We start from the raw sequence: 18,433 nt of genomic DNA on the forward strand, positions 1-18,433 counted from the left end.
CCTCCAGGGGGTAGGCGTATCTATATCCAAGTCTACCATAAAGAGAAGACTGCATGAAAGTAAATACAGAGGGTGCACTGCAAGGTGTAAGCTTCTCATAAGCCTCAAGAATAGAAAGGCTAGATAGACTTTGCTAAAAAAACATCTAAAAAAGCCAGCACAATTCTGGAAAAACATTCTTTGGACAGATGAAACCAAGATTAACCTATACCAGAACGATGACAAGAAAAAAAGTATGGAAAAGGTGTGGAACAGCTCATTATCCAAAGCATACCACATCATCTGTAAAACACGGTGGAGGCAGTGTAATGGCTTGGGCATGCATGGCTGCCAGTGGCACTGGGACACTAGTGTTTATTGATGATATGACAAAACAGAAACAGCCGAATGAATTCTGAGTGTTTAGAGACATACTGTCTGCTCAAATCCAGCTAAATGCAGTCAAATTGGTTGAGCAGTGTTTCATGATACAGATGGACAATGACCCAAAACACACAGCCAATGCAACCCAGGAGTTTATTAAAGCAAAAAAGTGAAAAATTATTGAATAGCCAAGTCAGTTACCTGATCTTAACCCAATTGAGCAATTGAGGCCCACAAACAAACCGTAACTAAAAGCCACTGCAGAGCATTAAAAAGTAGGAAACCCAGCATCTGGTGATGTCCATGAGTTCAAGACTTCAGGCTGTCATTGCCAGCAAAAGGTTTTCAACCAAGTATTACAAATGAACATTTTATTTCCAGTTATTTAATTTGTCCAATTACTTTTGAGCCCCTGAAATGAAGGGATTGTGTTGAAAAAAGCTTTAGTGGCCTCACATTTTTATGCAAACGTTTTGTTCACCCCACTGGATTAAAGGACATGGAAAGGTTAATATAAATTAAAAGTAAGTCTAAAGGCATTTTTTTTTTAAGTACTTACTGCATATCTAAATTCCCACATCCCTGCTAGTGCTAGCTTCTCTGAGATATGGTGCTGGTTGCCTACAGCAGTGTGAAGTACAGTGACATCACTGAAATCTCTCTCCCCTTCAGCAACATGTGTGTAACTTTATCCTGTCTCCTGTTCTGAGCTACACATGCCCACCAGCCAATCAGAAGTGGATCTGCTGGGGGGGGGGGGGGGGGGGGGGGGGGGGGAGGGGAGGTAATGACACATGTGCAGTATGAAGCAAGGAGGGAAAAGAAGGGAGTATACCTTTTTAAAGATGGCTGCCTGATAGAAAATGTGAAGTAAGTGTGACTGAGTAAATATTTGATTAGGTGAGCCAAAAGTGTGGCGTTTTACTAAACTATTGGGCAGTATGCTTTTTAAATTTTGACTTGCATTCTCCTTTAAAATGATACTGACAGCCAGTTACATTTTTTTGTTACACCAGCTGTTGTGTTTTAATTTGTATCAGCTTTAAATTCCTTATAAACTAAATCTGCAAAGTTTTTTCACTTCATAATTATGGTAGCATGAATTACAGACCCACGGAGCAGACAGGCACTGGAGAGCTTAAGCTGACCTGCTATTTAATTCTTTGTGGGAAGAGCAGAGGGGGGGCATAGCCCTTTGAAGTAGGCAGTCAACGGAAAGGTCAAGCCTGCCTGCTATCTAGTTTACAACACCATGCGATGCTATGCGAGGGAGGGAGGGAGGAAGGGGGAACTCTTTTAAGCAAACGGCAAGCTGAATCCTCCCAGTTTATGACGTAGTACTTTTGACAGATTGAGAAGCTACAGTCGGGTTGCCAGATAGTTGGGTTCAGGATCTTGATAAGATTTATGTAGAGAAACAGGACTTTTAGGAAAAAACAGTCGACATGACCTATACGTAGGTTTGGAAGTAGGTTCATATTTTTAAAAGAAATTTTTTGGTGTCAGTATCACTTTAAAGCTGAAAGTCTGCACTTCAACTGCATCTGAGTTGTTAATTTAAAGTTCATTGTGGTAATGTACAGACCCAAAATTAGAAAAAAGTTACCTCTGTCCAAATATGTATGGACCTAACTGTATATGTTATGGAACCTGTGCCTTTGCTCCTTTTTCCAGCTTGAATGGTTGCCCCCCATGGCTACACAGTAGTTTATTTATATAAACTTTTGGTTTATTATTAATTAGTTATTATTATTAATAGTGTTTCTATAGCAAACAACTTTTACTAGTGCGGGGCAACAGTACAATATATTTTAATTACTTTGAAGACGTCATATGGTCATATTTAGGATATATTTGAGTTTCTGTATTGTCATATTACATAAACTGCATGGTTACAGTGTGTTTAATATTTGATTGACAATAATGCAATAGTAAGGAAGCATTTAGTAATTTTTATTAGCACATTTATAAAATATTAACACTATGGGGGTGATTTTTCAATCAAGCACTTGCAATTCTGGGGGAAGAAGGTTACCTAAGTACATTTTGCTTTAGTGTGTGCCTTGAGAAAGCTTCCAATAGGGACTGAAACATCAGTTGTACATGCAATATTTAAATAAAAAATACAATGAATGATGATAAAAACTCAATTGTCAGTGTTTTGTTTTTTTTTCATCTTTATATATGTATGAACAGGGCATGCACCAACAAAGCTCTTGACCTGAGTGCCAAGATGTAGTTTAAAATCAATTAGTACAAAAATATATCAGCACTTTCCGGATTTGAAAAGACAAAATAAAAATCTTTATTAGTGGATTGACATAGACCTTTCTCAAGATAACCAACACTCAAATATCCCCCCCCCACCTAAATACCCAGTGTTACCAGCATGTTTTGGTGTCAAAAAAATATTATGACATGATCGCCATCGAGTAATGCATAGTGAATCATGAAAGCCATAAAAACATAGAACAAATATGATAAGTAGCCACAAACATTTTAAATAATATACATAATCCCCCATATCATGTAAGTTAGGGTGCAATATAGTTGTACTATATTGTGTCAAACTGTCAGAGCAGGGAAAGGCAGGCAGACATCATTAAACAGAAAGGGGCTATTGCTTATTTTACCTGTGTGTGACTAAAATTAGGAGATGTTCCATGCTTTGGAGGTGTTCCAATAGGAACTGCTCGCACAGGTGGACTTCCAATTACAGGAGAGGTAGATCGGCGAGGCAAGGCTCTTTCAGAAGCATCCCTTTCGGTATCATCTCGACCTGGGGGTGCAACAGTAGCCAAACCATATTCATGCAGAATTGAGAGGGGGGTCATGTCCTTGCCGAAAACAAAGAAAACAGTTGTTTTTAAATAGACACATTGACACCTCAGACTAAAGGGCATTTCAAATTTTCTTGTTTGTAAATTGGAGAGTCTTTTCTTATTCCAATTTTAAAAAGCCTCAGATGCTTATTTATTTTCAAAAGTGTTCAATAAGATTTAGGTCTGCATTTCTGGTCACTCAGAACAGCCCAGTCTTTAGTTTTTAACTCTTTTACTGCCAACGACTTATGGGATACGTCGTGGCAGTAAAAGGGCTGAACTGCCAACGACGTATGGGATACGTCGTGGCAGTAAAAGGGCTTAACTGCCAACGACGTGTCCCATACGTCGTTGGCATTTAAGCGCTGCTCTCTGCAGCAGGGGCATGTGCCGCCGCTGCAGAGAGCTTCTATCCATGACAGCCCCCCTGGGCAATGTCCCAGGGGGGCTGTCATGAGGGTCCTGCGAGCCGATCGCTCGCAGGACCCTCCAGGAAGCAGCAGACGCGATCGCATCGCGTCTGCTGCTTCCTCCTTCCACCCCAGCGCCAGCCCAACTGAAGAGGAGCGATCAGGTCTTCAGGACAGGTAAGGACTTTTTTTTTATTTTTGCATTTACACACTAATACACACATTTACATACATTTATATACACTTACAGCACACATTTTAGCATTTTATTTTTTTTTCACACTTTTATACACTTATTTACACTCATATACACACTTACACACTATCACACAACTTTTACACATGTACACACACATGTATACACGAACACTTTGGTTTTTGTTTTGTTTTTGTTTTTTCTTTTCATTTTACCACTTTGTTTTTAGTTTCTTTTACCTAAAAACTGTTTATTTTGACAGCGTGACTATTGGATCAGATATTCTGACCACTAATTACACTGTCATGTGACTTATTTTGTCACTGATTTGCACAATTTTTGTGGTTTTATCACATTTTATCCCTGTATAAGTGTTCCTGATCTGTTTTTAGCGTAGCTTTGCCAGGTGTAACTTTGGTGTACAAAAATAACTTTGCCTATTTTGAACTCATCAGAATGTGTACTTTCCAAAAATATATGGTTTTCTGGGGGTCTCTGTATAGTTAGGGGGGTTACTGCACATACTACACTGTCAGGGGGCTCTGAGTACAAAAGCTGAGTTGGCAGGCGAGAAATCCTTATGCGCTATTTTTGTTTTGGGTTCATTACATACCGCAAACTTTGGTATATCTATGCATATTGGGCATCAAACTGTTCAGTAGACCTCTGGTGTTCCTATTTGGGGTGACTTGCCTTTGTATGCAAGAAATTGTGTGAGATAAATGCGGCAAATTGCAACATTTTTAGGCGATTTTCTGAAATGTCATAAAAACCAATAACTTTAGGAAAGCTCTGCAGATTGGTACTTTGATGTAGAAAGGACTCTTTACCCATGTTGGATTTGTCAGAATGTGTGCTTTCCAAAAATATATGGTTTTGTTGGGGTCTCTGTATAGTTAGGGGAAGTTTTGGCACATATATATCTATGTATACACATATATCTATGCATATTGGGCATCAAACTGTTCAGTAGACCATAGGTGTTCCTATTTGGGGTGATTTGCCTTTATCTGATCTTTATAAAGAAATTGTGAGAGATAAATGCGGCAAATTGCAACATTTTTATGCGATTTTCGAAATGTCATATAAATCTGCAAACTTAGGAAAGCTTTACAGCTTGGTACATTGAAGCAAGAAGAAATGTTTACCCATCATAGATTCGGGGGGGGATGTGTACTTTCCAAAAATATATGGCATTCTGGGGTGAGCATACTTTTTTGTAGCATTTTCCCACATAAAGTATGTAAATGTGTTGATTTTGCAGGAGCTGAAATGATAGATCATATGGGGGTATGTTCCCATTGGGGCCCCTACATGCCACATACTTAGGTAAACCTATACATATTGGGCATCAAACTGTTCAGTGGACCCCTGGCGTTCATATTTAGGGTGTTTTATCTTGGTACCTAATGCTATGTGGGAGATAAGATGCTGCAAAGTGGAAGCTTTGAGGGGATTTTTGGAAATGTCATCAAAATTGCTAACTTTAGAAAAGCTGTGTGGCTTGGTACTTTGGAGTAGAAAGACATGGGTACCCATTTTAGATTCGGGGGAATGTGTACTAAAAATATATGACTTTCTGGGGTGAGCGTACTTTTTACTAGCTTTATCCCACATCTAATGATGTAAATGTGTTGATTTTGCAGGAGCTGAAATGATAGAAATGACAGTACATATGGGGTATGTTCACATTGGGGCCCCTACATGTCGCATACTTAGGGAAACCTATACATATTGGGCATCAAACTGTTCAGTGGACCCCTGGCATTCATATTTAGGGTGTTTTTTTTGGTTACTTTATGACCTGTAGGAGATAAGATACTATAGACTGGAAGCTTTGAAGCGATTTTTAGAAAAAAATCACAAATTTTGATAAAAACCAATAACTTTAGGAAAGCATTGCGACTTCATAGTTTGGAGCAGACAGACAGTTGTGCCTATTCTGTATTCCCCAGAATCTGTTCTTTTCAAAAAAGTACAATTTTCTGGGATAAACCTTCTGTTAGTGGAATTTTTGGCCTTGAAATCTAAAGTATGCAGCTTTCTGGAGCAGTGCTTTGGAAATTTGGTAGTGTACTGCTGGGAGTTTTTGACCTATACAAGTGAGAAATCTCCATAAAACTATATATATTTGGTATTGGCACGTTCAGGAGACATGGGACTTTCCAAATCAGTTGTATATTCGTGCATAAAATTATTTTTGTTTCTAGTATGTGTGTTTATATTATGGAAAATTAGATTTTTTTTTCATTTTTAGACATTTAGAAGCCTATATCTTGTTACAGAATTGGAATTACAGAAAAATTCTACCATATTTTGAAAGCTTAGGTTGTTCTGAAAAAAACGATATATTGGTTTCCTGGGTAAACTAAAAGACCCCCCGAGGAAAGGCCACTAAAGTGAAACAGTGCAAAATGTTCAAAAACTTTCTGGCAATACAAGTTCCGCTTTGACCAAAACATCTGGCAGTAAAAGGGTTAAACATTCCTGTGTGTCGTTATTGTCCTACTTTAACTATGAAGGATTAGGTATCGGGTTTAATAAAATACCTTGGTAATGTTCCAATTTCTTGATGCAGTGTACAGGACTCAATGTAACCGGGTTCCAGGGGCAACAAAGCAACCCCAAAATATCAGCAAACCTCCAAGTGCAAAGTGCAAGAATTAACTATGCAGATAGTGGGATAAACTGCTTTAGTGCAGTTATCAATCAGATATCTCATTTCAACCTGGTTCAGATTAGTTATTTAGGTTTTCACATGATTCACTACAGCAAAATATAAAATCACCAATAGTTCCTACCAAGCCCTATCTGAATAGAAACTACAAGCTGACCAACAACTTACCAAAGCAACTTAAGGTGGCCATACACGGTCAGATTTTGTACTCTCATATAACAGATTTGAAGATGATCTGGTATATCATTGTTAAGTTATTGTATAGCCTTCAGGGGCCAGTTTACCATTCCTCAATTTGAATTTCCATCACCATTGCTTGCAGCCACTTGACAAATTTATTACAAAACCCATTTAGAATAAAAATGGTTTACTGTATTGCCTAAAATGTAATGCCTAAAAAAATGCAGAAAAGGGACTGCTTATAAACTTTTATAAACATTAAATGCAACTCCTAAAACGAAAGAAGTTACATTAACCCTTTTGCTGCCAACAACGTACGGCGTAAATTGTTGCAGTAAAAGGCTTTATCTGCCAACAACGTGCGCAGTACGTTGTTTGGCAGATAAAGGTACTTTCTGCAGAATATATAATATTTATGATCCAGCTCCTGAGGAAGCTCCTGACGGAATCACGCGAAACGCGTAGAGCTTGTTCTTGTTTTTGCTGATTTGAACTACAATCCTGTGAGTAGCCTGTATATGGGGCAGGTTTTATTTATAATAAATAGTATTAAACTATGTTTGTTTTCTCTCATTTTATCATAATTTGAGGTGCCGCTTTATCACTACCATCAAGAATCTGCAGATTTACTTTTCCTTGCTGTATTTTACATCTGGTGAGTGCATCAGCTCACCATTTTGCACTGGTGGACAAAATGTATTATTTAATTTATTTATCGTCACATTTTTCAAGCTTGCACTTGTGGGTGTTTTATTTAAGAAATATTACACCATAATTTCACATGTTGTTTATTTGTATGCACTACCAATGCACATTGTTTGGAGATCTTTGAATACCCAGTCAAAGGGGAGTCGTTGACTGCACACAATCAACACAGATTATACACACTTTACGAAGACCATGAGAAGCGCTGAGTATTTCTCTTCTTTTCTGGGTTTTTCTGTACAGTTAGGGGGTGTTAAGGCACATAATATGCTGTCAGGGGGCTTTGTATGCAAAAGCTGAGTTGGCCGGCAAGAAATCCTTATGCACTATTTTCATTTTGGGGTCAGTACATACCACAGACTTTGGTATATCTATGCATATTGGTCATCAAACTGTTCAGTAGACATTAGGTGTTTCTATTTGGGGTGATTTGCCTCTGCATGCAAGAAAATGTGTGAGATAAATGCATCAAACAGGAAAGCTTTATGGCTTGGTACTTTGGAGTAAAAAGAAATGTGTACCCATTATAGATTCGGGGGAATGTGTAATTTCCAAAAATATATGGCTTTCAGGGGTGAGCGTACTTTTTTTGTAGCATTATCCCACATAAAGGATGTAAATGTGTTGATTTTGCAGGAGCTGAAATGATAGATCATATGGGGGTATGTTCCCATTGGGGCCCCTACATGCCACATACTTAGGTAAACCTATACATATTGGGCATCAAACTGTTCAGTGGACCCCTGGCGTTCAAATTTAGGGTGTTTTATCTTGGTACCTAACACTATGTGGGAGATAAGATGCTGCAAAGTGGAAGCTTTGAGGGGATTTTTGGAAATGTCATCAAAATTGCTAACTTTAGAAAAGCTGTGCGGCTTGGTACTTTGGAGTAGAAAGACATGGGTACCCATTTTAGATTCGGGGGAATGTTTACTTTCCAAAAATATATGACTTTCTGGGGTGAGCGTACTTTTTTGTAGCTTTATCCCACATATAATGATGTAAATGTGTTGATTTTGCTGGAGCGGAAATGACATAAATGATAGATCATATGGGTTATGTTCACATTGGGGCCCCTACATGCCACATATTTTGGTAAACCTATACATATTGGGCATTAAACTGTTCAGTGGACCCCTGGCGTTCAAATTTAGGGTGTTTTATCTTGGGACCTAATGCTATGTGGGAGATAAGATTGAGGGGGAATTTTGGAAATGTCATCAAAATTGCTAAATTTAGAAAAGCTTTGAAGCTTAGAAAGACATGGGTACCCATTTTAGATTCAGGAGAATGTGTACTTTCCAAAAATATATGGATTTCTGGGGTGAGCGTACTTTATCACTTTTCCTGCCAACGGCGTATGGCATACGTGATTGCAGTAATATGCGTTATCTGGCAACCACGTATGTCATACGTTGTTTGGCAGATCTAGGTTTCTCTCTTCAGAAGCGGCATGTGTCGCTTCTGCAGAGAGTTCTGAGTGATGACAGCCCACTGAGCAACGAGCCAGGGGGCTGTCATGTGGGTCTTGCGATGCAATCGCACCTGCTGCTTCTCCGTCGGCTCTCCCTTCTTTCCCCTCCTGCTTTCTCCCCCTCCCTCCGGTGACGCCCACTAACTTCCTGCACAGAGGACCCTGCTGGATCACTGAAGACATCTACAAGCAATCTGATCGGCCATCTAAATCCAGAACAGGCAAGTGCCCTTTCGTTACACTATTATACACACTTACATACAATTACATGCATTTACACACACAGAGCACACATATTAGAACAGTTTTTTTTTAATTTTGCACACTTTAGCACACTCATATACACACTTATACAGTCACACACACTTTTTTTTTTTTTATTCTTATTTATTTTACCCCTTTGTCTTTGTTTTTTTCCTAAAAGTTGTCTATTTTGACAGCCTGACTATTGGATCAGATATTCTGACCACTAATTCACTTATGTGACTTATTTTGCCGTTTCACTAATTTGCACAATTTTTGTGGTTTTATTGCATTTTTATCCCTGTATTAGTATTCCTGATCTGTTTTTAGCATAGCTTTGCCATGTGGTACTTTGGTGTAGAAATTTTAAATTCATCAGAATGTGTATTTTCCAAAAATATATGGTTTTCTGGGGGTCTCTGTATAGTTAGGGGGTGTTACGGCACAAAATACGCTGACAGGGGGCTCTGTGTGCAAAAGCTGAGTTGGCAGGTGAGAAATCCTTATGCACTAATTTCATTTTGGGTTCAGTACACACCACAGACTTTGGTATATCTATGCATATTGGGCATCAAACTGTTCAGTAGACCTCTGGTGTTGCTATTTGTTGTGATTTGCCTTTGTATGCAAGAAATTGTGTGATATAAAAGCGGCAAATTGCAACATTTTTAGACAACTTTAGGAAAGCTTTGCAGATTGGTATTTTGGTGTAGAAAGGACTCTTTACCCTTGTTGGATTTGTCAGAATGTGTTCTTTCCAAATATATATGATTTTCTGTAAAGTTGGGGGGGTGTTACAGCACATAATACACAGTCATTGGACTTATTTTGACAAATGAGAAAATTCATATGCACTATTTTCATTTGGGTGCCTCTGTACAACACATATCTTTGCATATTGTGCATTAAACTGTTCATTAGACCTCTGACATTCATATTTAGGGTGATGTGTCATTGTATGTAAAAAATGTTGTAAGATAAATGTGGCAAATTGCAACATTTTTAGGCGTTTTTCAGAAAAGTCATGACAGAAATGATAGCTTGCATGGGGTATGTTCTCATTGGGGCCCCTACATACCACATACTTGGTAAACCCATACATATTGGGCATTAAACTGTTCAGTGGACCCCTGGCGTTCAAATTTAGTGTGTTTTATCTTGGTACCTAATGCTATGTGGGAGATAAGATGCTGCAAAGTGGAAGCTTTGAGGGGATTTTTGGAAATGTCATCAAAATCGCCAAATTTAGGAAAGCTTTGCGGCTTGGTACTTTGGAGTAGAAAGACATGGGTAACCATTTTAGATTCGGGGGAATGTGTACTTTCCAAAAATATATGGCTTTCTGGGGTGAGCATACTTTTTTTGTAGCTTTATCCCACATATAATGATGTAAATGTGTTGATTTTGCAGGAGCTGAAATTACAGAAATGATAGATCATATGGGGGCATGTTCACATTGGGGCCCCTACATGCCACATACTTAGGTAAACCTGTACATATTGGGCATCAAACTGTTCAGTGGACCCCTGGCGTTCAAATTTAGGGTGTTTTATCTGGTTACTTTATGACCTGTAGGAGATAAGATAAAATAGACTGGAAGCTTTGAAGCGATTTTTTAAAAAATTCACAAATTCTGATAAAAAACAATAACTTTAGGAAAGCATTGCAACTTGGTAGTTTGGAGTAGACAGACAGTTCTACCTATTCTGGATTCCCCAGGATCTGTTCTTTCCAAAAATGTATAATTTTCTGGGATAAACCTTCTGTTAGTGGAAGTTTTGGTCTTGAAATCTAAAGTATGCAGCTTTCTGGAGCAGTGTTTTGGAAATTTGGTAGTGTACTGCCAAGAGTTTTTGACCTATACAAGGCACGATCAGAAGACATAGCACTTTCAAAATCAGTTGTATTTTCATGCATAAAATTATTTTTGTTTTTGGTATATGTGTTTATATTATGGAAAATGTGATTTTTTTTTTTTCATTTTTTAGACATTTAGAAGCCTATATCTCATTGCAGAATTGGAATTTCAGAAAAATTCTACCATATTTTGAAAACTTAGGTTGTCCTAAAACAATATATAGTTTTTCTGGGTAAACTAAAAGTCCCCCCAAGGAAAGGCCCCTAAATTGAAATAGTGCAAAATGTTCAAAAACTGTCTGGCAATACACGTCCCGCTTTGACCAAAATGGCTGGCAGTAAAAGGGTTATACTAGCTTTATTCCACATGTAATGATGTAAATGTGTTGATTTTGCAGGAGCTGAAATAACAGATCATATGGGGGTATATTCACATTTTAACATACTTAGGTAAACCTATACATATTGGGCATCAAACTGTTCAGTGGACCCCTGGCCTTCATATTTAGGATGTTTTATCCGGTTATTTTATGACCTATAGGAGATAAGATACTATAGACTGGAAGCTTTGAAGTGATATTTTAATTTTAACAAATTTTGATAAAAAAATTGATAAAAAACAATAACTTTAGGAAAGCATTGTGACTTGATAGTTTGAAGTAGACAGACAGTTGTGCCTATATCTGTTCTTTCCAGAAATGTGTAATTTTCTGGGATAAACCTTCTGTTAGTGGAATTTTTGGCCTTGAAATCTAAAGTATGCAGTATTTACATTTGGTATTGGCATGTTCAGGAGACATGGGACTTTCCAAATCAGTTGTATGTTTGTTTCTGGTATGTGTGTTTATATTATGAAAATGTGATTTTGAGAAGCCTATATCTTGTTACACCAAAATTCTACCATATTTTGAAAGCTTAGGTTGTCCTGAAAAAAACAATTTATTGTTTTCCTGGGTAAACTAAAAGGCCCCCCCAAGGAAAGGCCCTCAAAGTGCAAAATGTTCAAAAACTGCCTGGCAGTAGAAGTTCTGCTTTGACTAAAACGGCTGGCAGTGAAAGGGTTAATGGGTAAAGTTCTTTTCTATAGGTGTGGTGGGAAGTTAACAACAATCAATTTACTCTTTTGAATCTGGATCTCAGCACAGAATTATTCATTGATATGTTGCAAACTGTATTCAATTAACTTTTGTATACCTCCATAAGTAGTGGCCCTCTGATAGGTCGTATCATTCTTGCCGTGTCCCAGATGCTTGAATTCATGCCAGAAGAAATCTAAAAGAAAAATAAATGTCACATGTGACACTTGCATTTTATCTATTTACATTCATATTGGACACAAACAGATACAGGATTTCCACCAGCGATATTATGCTGAGTTATACTGATATTTATATAGCACTATCAAATTTATGCAGTGCTTTACAAAGACTGTTCATCAATCACATCAGTCGCTGTCCCAGTAACCTTACAATCGAAAGGTCCTTATCGCATTTAACCACACTAGAGTCAATTTAATCAGAACCAGTTAATCTGTACGTTTTTAAAATGTAGGCTTTTGGTAAGTCTTTTCCTGCCACCACAAACAGGATATGTGCTTGGCAGACAAAGTGTAAAACTGGTGATTTTGAGTGTTTTTCCATACTTATACTTGACATAAGACTTTTAAAATTCCTCTATTCTGTGTCTATGCCTAGAATAAGATAACAAACAAAAACAAATATGATGTCTGACCTGTGAAAGTGAACCCTGTGGTAGGGCTGGTTCCTCATTCTCCTTCACCAGCTGGTTCAAACTCTGCTCCAGCTCCTCCTGCTGGTCCCCCAGTAGGTCATTAATTGGGGAAGACGTGACTCTAGCTAGGATGTGAGACGCGGGTAATTTTTCTTCCATTTCTGCCAAGCGCTCATGTTCTTCTCGCCAATCATCATCTAGGCAAAAAGGTTTTTTTTTTGTTTTTTAACAGTGCAATTACACAATTTTAATGAATGCATCATCAACTGTTTGTGAAACGTAATCGTTTGTACTCAAAGAAATCATTTTAATAAAGAGCTATGTAAATTTTCAGCACAAATGCTTTGTGTGTGATTTTGATTTGGGCATCTGTGAGGATTTTCTCTGTTCTCCCATGTCTTTGGGGTTTCCTCAAGTTTGCTCCCACAGACCTAAACCATGCATGCAGGTTAAGCGGTTTCTGATTAAACTGACAGAAGTGCAGACTAATGAGCTCATGCTGCCCTTAGTCATTTGTTACACATTGCGGCTTATTTATCAAAATATGAATTTATACATTTTAATGCACTGAATTCATAATATGCTCATCATTTTTTAATAGGTTAACAAAAACTTGAAAAAAAACTTAGCACTTATTAGAGGCAATGACATACATACATACATAGCAATGTAAAAACAGGCACTCACATAAAAATGTAGCAAAAGATGCCTGGGTGCAGTATACACATAGGTATAATACAAAAATAAGGCAGATGCCCCACTCACAGGTCTTAGTGAGAAAAACAGTAAAATTTATTGTATCAAGCCGACGTTTCGGCTGTTTCCACAGCCTTCCTCAAAGTGAACAAACATAGCAGCAAACCCACATTTAAACCCAAATAGGCGCCAAAATACATCCTGTAACGTCACACAATGTAATTACATATCAAAGCCCACCATCCGTGTAAAAAAACAAAAAAACAGTACAACAAAGACAACACTATAAAATAAAATATGCAGAACATTATGTATGCACAATCAAATAGAGGTAAAATAAAATAGTATAGGCACAGAGAGAGTGTGAATATAAGAAAGAACCGAGAATGTAAAGTAACCTGTATCGCTGAACTGCAAACCTCGCACGCCATCCTGTATATCGCTACTTAAAGTGTGGGGTAACAAGTAGCCAAGTAGGGGAGAATAATTAAAGCCAAATAAGTTAAAGTTAAGGGCATATCCGCGCAGAAGCTGTGGCTGTGCGATCCTCCTTGCTAAGAGCAAACCGCCGTATACACAGGTTGCCATGGTAACCAGGACGCCAAAGTACCGATTCCGGATCTCCGTGTCCAAAGTATAACGAGGCAAAGTAGCGGTTAAGGAGTAAGAATTGGAACAAGCACTAGTGAGGTCTGTCTTGTCTTACACAATCTTACCACCTTGCAGCCGGTGGACGTACGCTGAAGAGCTGATCGTGGTCCCATGCAGGGAAGCTGTAGCCGCGCTTAGGGAGCAATGGTGGCTTATAGTTCAATGTGATATCCCTGTTAATCACAGGGACTCACACATTCACATTCAGCCAATTCAGCGATCCCACATAAATTATAGACCCACTCTTAGTTAGATGTTCCATTGTTGAATATGTGGAGGTCCTGTATTGGAAGCACGTATTTCAAGGAGGACTATTGCTATTTATTGTGGTAAATATTATAGAACTACAGCGTGTGTGTTCATTGCCTACAGCACAGGTTATTACATAGGGGAAACAGCAGAAGTAGAAGAAAGGAGGGAGAATTCAAAAGAGAATAAGTGAAGGGGATAGAATCATATACTATAGAAGGAAAACGGAAACAAAGCCACCAAGATATAAAGTATCTCGCAGGTATTATACAAAGCGAAAAAATACAGCAACATCTCAGTTCACATCTCAGATTCAGGCTGTAATCCCCCTGTATTGTTTAAACATGTAATCCCCTGTATTGTTCACACTTTCTAATATCTGCATTGTTCACCGTCTGCTCAGACTGTAATCACCCACATTGTTCACCTCTTCACACCTCTGACTGTAGGAGCAGTGCCAGCATTGTGTCACTGTATGTACTGTGTATGGCACACACAGGTAGCATAGGCAGGCAAAGTATGGCACACACAGGTGGGGTAGGGCAGGCAGAGTATGGCACACACACAAAGGGAGCTAAGGGCACGAAGAGTATGGCACAAACACAGAGGCAACTAATGGCAGGCAGAGTATGGCACACACAGGCAGCATAGGGGAGGCATAGTACTGCACAGCACACCTGAGTAATGTATAGTTTCTCCATACAGGAAGCACCCTGAAGCTACAAAGGCTTTTCTACTAAGTATTAAATACATTTCAGTAAGCGTGTTCAATACTTATTCCCTGTGTCATTCCACTTCTACTACACATAACTTAATTTGTTTTGATTTCTTTTTATGTGTAAATTGGGTTGTTACAGACATCTGGTGTAAATTTCTTGTCAATAGACCCATTAGAAATGAGAAAAACTTTGACCTGTTCAATACTTATTTTCCTTGCTGTATATTCCACACTTTCTCAATTTTGCTTAGATTATTAGTGTCTTGAGTTTTTCCCATCTCCACTGTCCACCATAGTTTATTAGTGTAATTCTTGCATCTCTGGGGGCATGCCTTTCTACTTCTTAGCTATCAGGCATCTAGTACTGATACACAGATGTATGCAGAATCTGTGTCCACTGCGTGTGACCTTGTTCGGTTTACATAGTAGGAAGGCCATCCAGGGATTTCGTGCTATGTTAGTTGCACACAATTGTTTTACCTTTTCACTGCCAGCCGTATAACCCTTTCACTGCCAGCAGATTTGGTCAAAGCAGAACTTTTATTGCTAGATAATTTTTTTAACAGTTGCACTCTTTCACTTTAGGGGTCTTTCCATAGGGGAACTTTTCATTTATCCAGGAAAACAATATATCATTTTTTTTTTCCAGGACAACCCAAGCTTTCAAAATTTTGCGCACTTCCAATTCTGTTACAAAATATAGGCTTCTACATGTCTAAAGAAAAAATAAAAAAAAAAACATTTTCCATACTATAAACAAAAAAATGCACGAAAATACAACTGATTTGGAAAGTCCCATGACTTCTGAAAGCGCTATTGCAGGAGTAATGCCAGCACACACAGGGTTTCATACAAATGTATATAAAATTATATTTATTGAGGAAAAAAAGCGCAAAATAAACATAGCAAGCCTCAACATTTCAGTCCCCACTGGGACTTTAATCAGGAGGCAAAAACTGAAGCATAAAACTATATATATAGTTTTATGAAGATTTCTCATTTGTATAGGTCAAAAACTCATTACACTACCAAATTTATAGCACTGCTCCAGAAAGCTGGATACTTTAAATTTCAAGGCCAAAAAGTCGACTAACAGAAGGTTTATCTCAGAAAATTATACATTTTTGGAAAGAACAGATTCTGGGGAAGCCAGAAAAAGTGAAACTGCCTGTCTACTCCAAACTATCAAGTTGCAAAAAAAGTTAAAAAAATCACTTCAAAGCTTCCAGTCTATAGCATCTTATGTCCTACAGGTCATAAGGTAACCAGATAAAACACCCTACATTTTAACGCCAGGGGTCCACTAAACAGTTTTATACCCAATATGTATAGGCTTACCTAAGTATGTGGCATTTAGGGGTCCCAATGTGAACATAACCCATATAATCTATAATTTCTTTCATTTTAACTCCTGCAAAATCAACAGTTCAATTTACATCATTTTATGTGGGATAAAGCTATACTCGTACACCAGGACCATCTACCGGAGTCAATTAAAATCCAATTTTATTCATGCATTTAAAAGAACAAAGCCTAGAACGTTTTTCTCTTGAGATCCCGACCGATTGGGACCTCTTGGCTCACAATAAAGGGCACTTACCCTTACGGTGCATTACGTGTTCTTACATTTTCAATGCTTCACCACATTTACTAGCACAGCATGGGGTGAGAGTTTTGATATGTATATGTATGCCAATTGCAATACCCGTTTTGTAGTATACTTGTTGACCTATTCACTTTGTAATATTCAATATGTGGGCTGCACTGTTCATCCTTTGAAATGCAGAATGCGGAAACATATTGGACAAATTGTGTGCAGGCAACAGTCCAATTCACTAATTGCACTCACAAAACATTACAACTTTATATAGTATGTGACTCATGGCTATGATTAAGTGCGACTGCGCACAAAAACTGCATTAGGCTTTGTTCTTTTAAATGAACGAAAAAAACCCTGAATTTAATAGACTCCGGTGGATGGTCCTGGTGTACTTGTATAGATATTTTTTTCATGTATGGTTGCTTACCCTTTTAAGCTATGGTTCGGGGCTTCTGCACCTGGACCATTCGTTGACAGTGGTGAGTTCCTTGCTTTGCAAGTTGTTCTTTATTTAATTTACGTTTGAAGCTTGCGACTGACCCGGGGTTATACACACACCCGGGTCACAACTATTACTAGGTATGTTTACTCTAGGTTAATTTATTAAACTTTAGGTCACTAGTAATTAACAGTTAGAATTTTGAGTTTTGTTTATTACTTTGGGTTGTCCTTTTTTCTTTTTCCTAATTGGGATAAAGCTACAAAACCAATACGCTCACCCTAGAAAGCCATATATTTTTTGGACACATTCACCTGAATTCAAAATGGGCACACGTCTTTCTATTCTAAAATACGAAGCCCCAATGCTTCCCTAAATTTGCCGATTTTGATATTTCCAAAAATTACCTCAATACTTCCACTGCATCATTTTATTTTCAACAGGTCATTAGGTAACTATATAAAACACACTAAATATGTATGTCTACTGAACAAATTGATGCCAACTGTACATATGTTTATCAAAGCACATGGCACTTGGGACCCCATAATATACCTTGTGCACACTAATTTCATTGCTTACCTTTACCTAATTCATAAACACACGGCGGTTTTATGTGGGGTAAAAGCTGCAATTCTGAAAATTGCCTAAATATGTTGCAATTCGCCTCATTTATCTTGCACAGTTTCTTGTACATACAAAGGCAAATCACCCCAAAAAACCCCAGGAAAGAAGAAATCTACTGAACTGTTTGATGCCCAATATGCATAGATATACAAAAATATGTGATATGTACAGACTCCAAATGCAGTTTCTGCAAAAAGAGTCCCATGACTGCGTATTATGTTTCATAAGACCCCCTAACTGTATAGAAACACCAAGTAAACCATATATTGGTTTATATTTGTCACATTCTGACAAATCCAACATGAGTAAAGAGTCCTTTCTACACCAAAATACCAATCTGCAAATGAAAATTTCTTCCATACAAAGGCAAATCACCCCAAATATGAACACCACAGGTCTACTGAACAGTTTGATGCCCAATATGCATAGATATACCAAACTCTGTGGTATGTACAGACCCCAAAATGAAAAGCATGCATAGGGATTTCTCGCCTATTTTTGCATACAGAAACCCCCCACGCCAGTAACGAAAGACCCCCAGAAAACCATATATTTTTGGAAAGTACACCACATTTACCACATGGCAAAGCTATGCTAAAAAACAGATCAGGAACACTAATACAGGCTTAAAAATGCAATAAAACCACAAAATTGGGCAATCAATGACATAACAAAAGTCACACAACAGCTTAATTAGTGCTCAAAATACCTGATCCAATAGTCACGCTGTCAAAATAAATAGTTTTTAGGGAAAAAACAAAAGACAGGGGGGTAAAATGAATAAAAAAAAAATTG

At 38.0% G+C, this 18,433-nt stretch overlaps 1 protein-coding gene across 1 annotated transcript in view; it reads right to left on the reverse strand.

Annotated features, from left to right (window-relative positions):
- Nucleotides 1–18,433, reverse strand: part of patl1 (protein associated with topoisomerase II homolog 1) — a 94,807-nt gene that overhangs the window by 57,473 nt on the left and 18,901 nt on the right. The window contains exons 3-5 of the mRNA NM_001102823.1: nt 12,659–12,855; nt 12,122–12,199; nt 2,997–3,200 (exon numbers count right to left, since the gene is read on the reverse strand). Coding sequence (NP_001096293.1) covers nt 2,997–3,200; nt 12,122–12,199; nt 12,659–12,855 — 479 coding nt within the window. The remainder of the gene's footprint in view (nt 1–2,996; nt 3,201–12,121; nt 12,200–12,658; nt 12,856–18,433) is intronic.

Source organism: Xenopus tropicalis, chromosome 7, assembly GCF_000004195.4.
Source record: "Xenopus tropicalis strain Nigerian chromosome 7, UCB_Xtro_10.0, whole genome shotgun sequence".
Taxonomy (NCBI): domain Eukaryota; kingdom Metazoa; phylum Chordata; class Amphibia; order Anura; family Pipidae; genus Xenopus; species Xenopus tropicalis.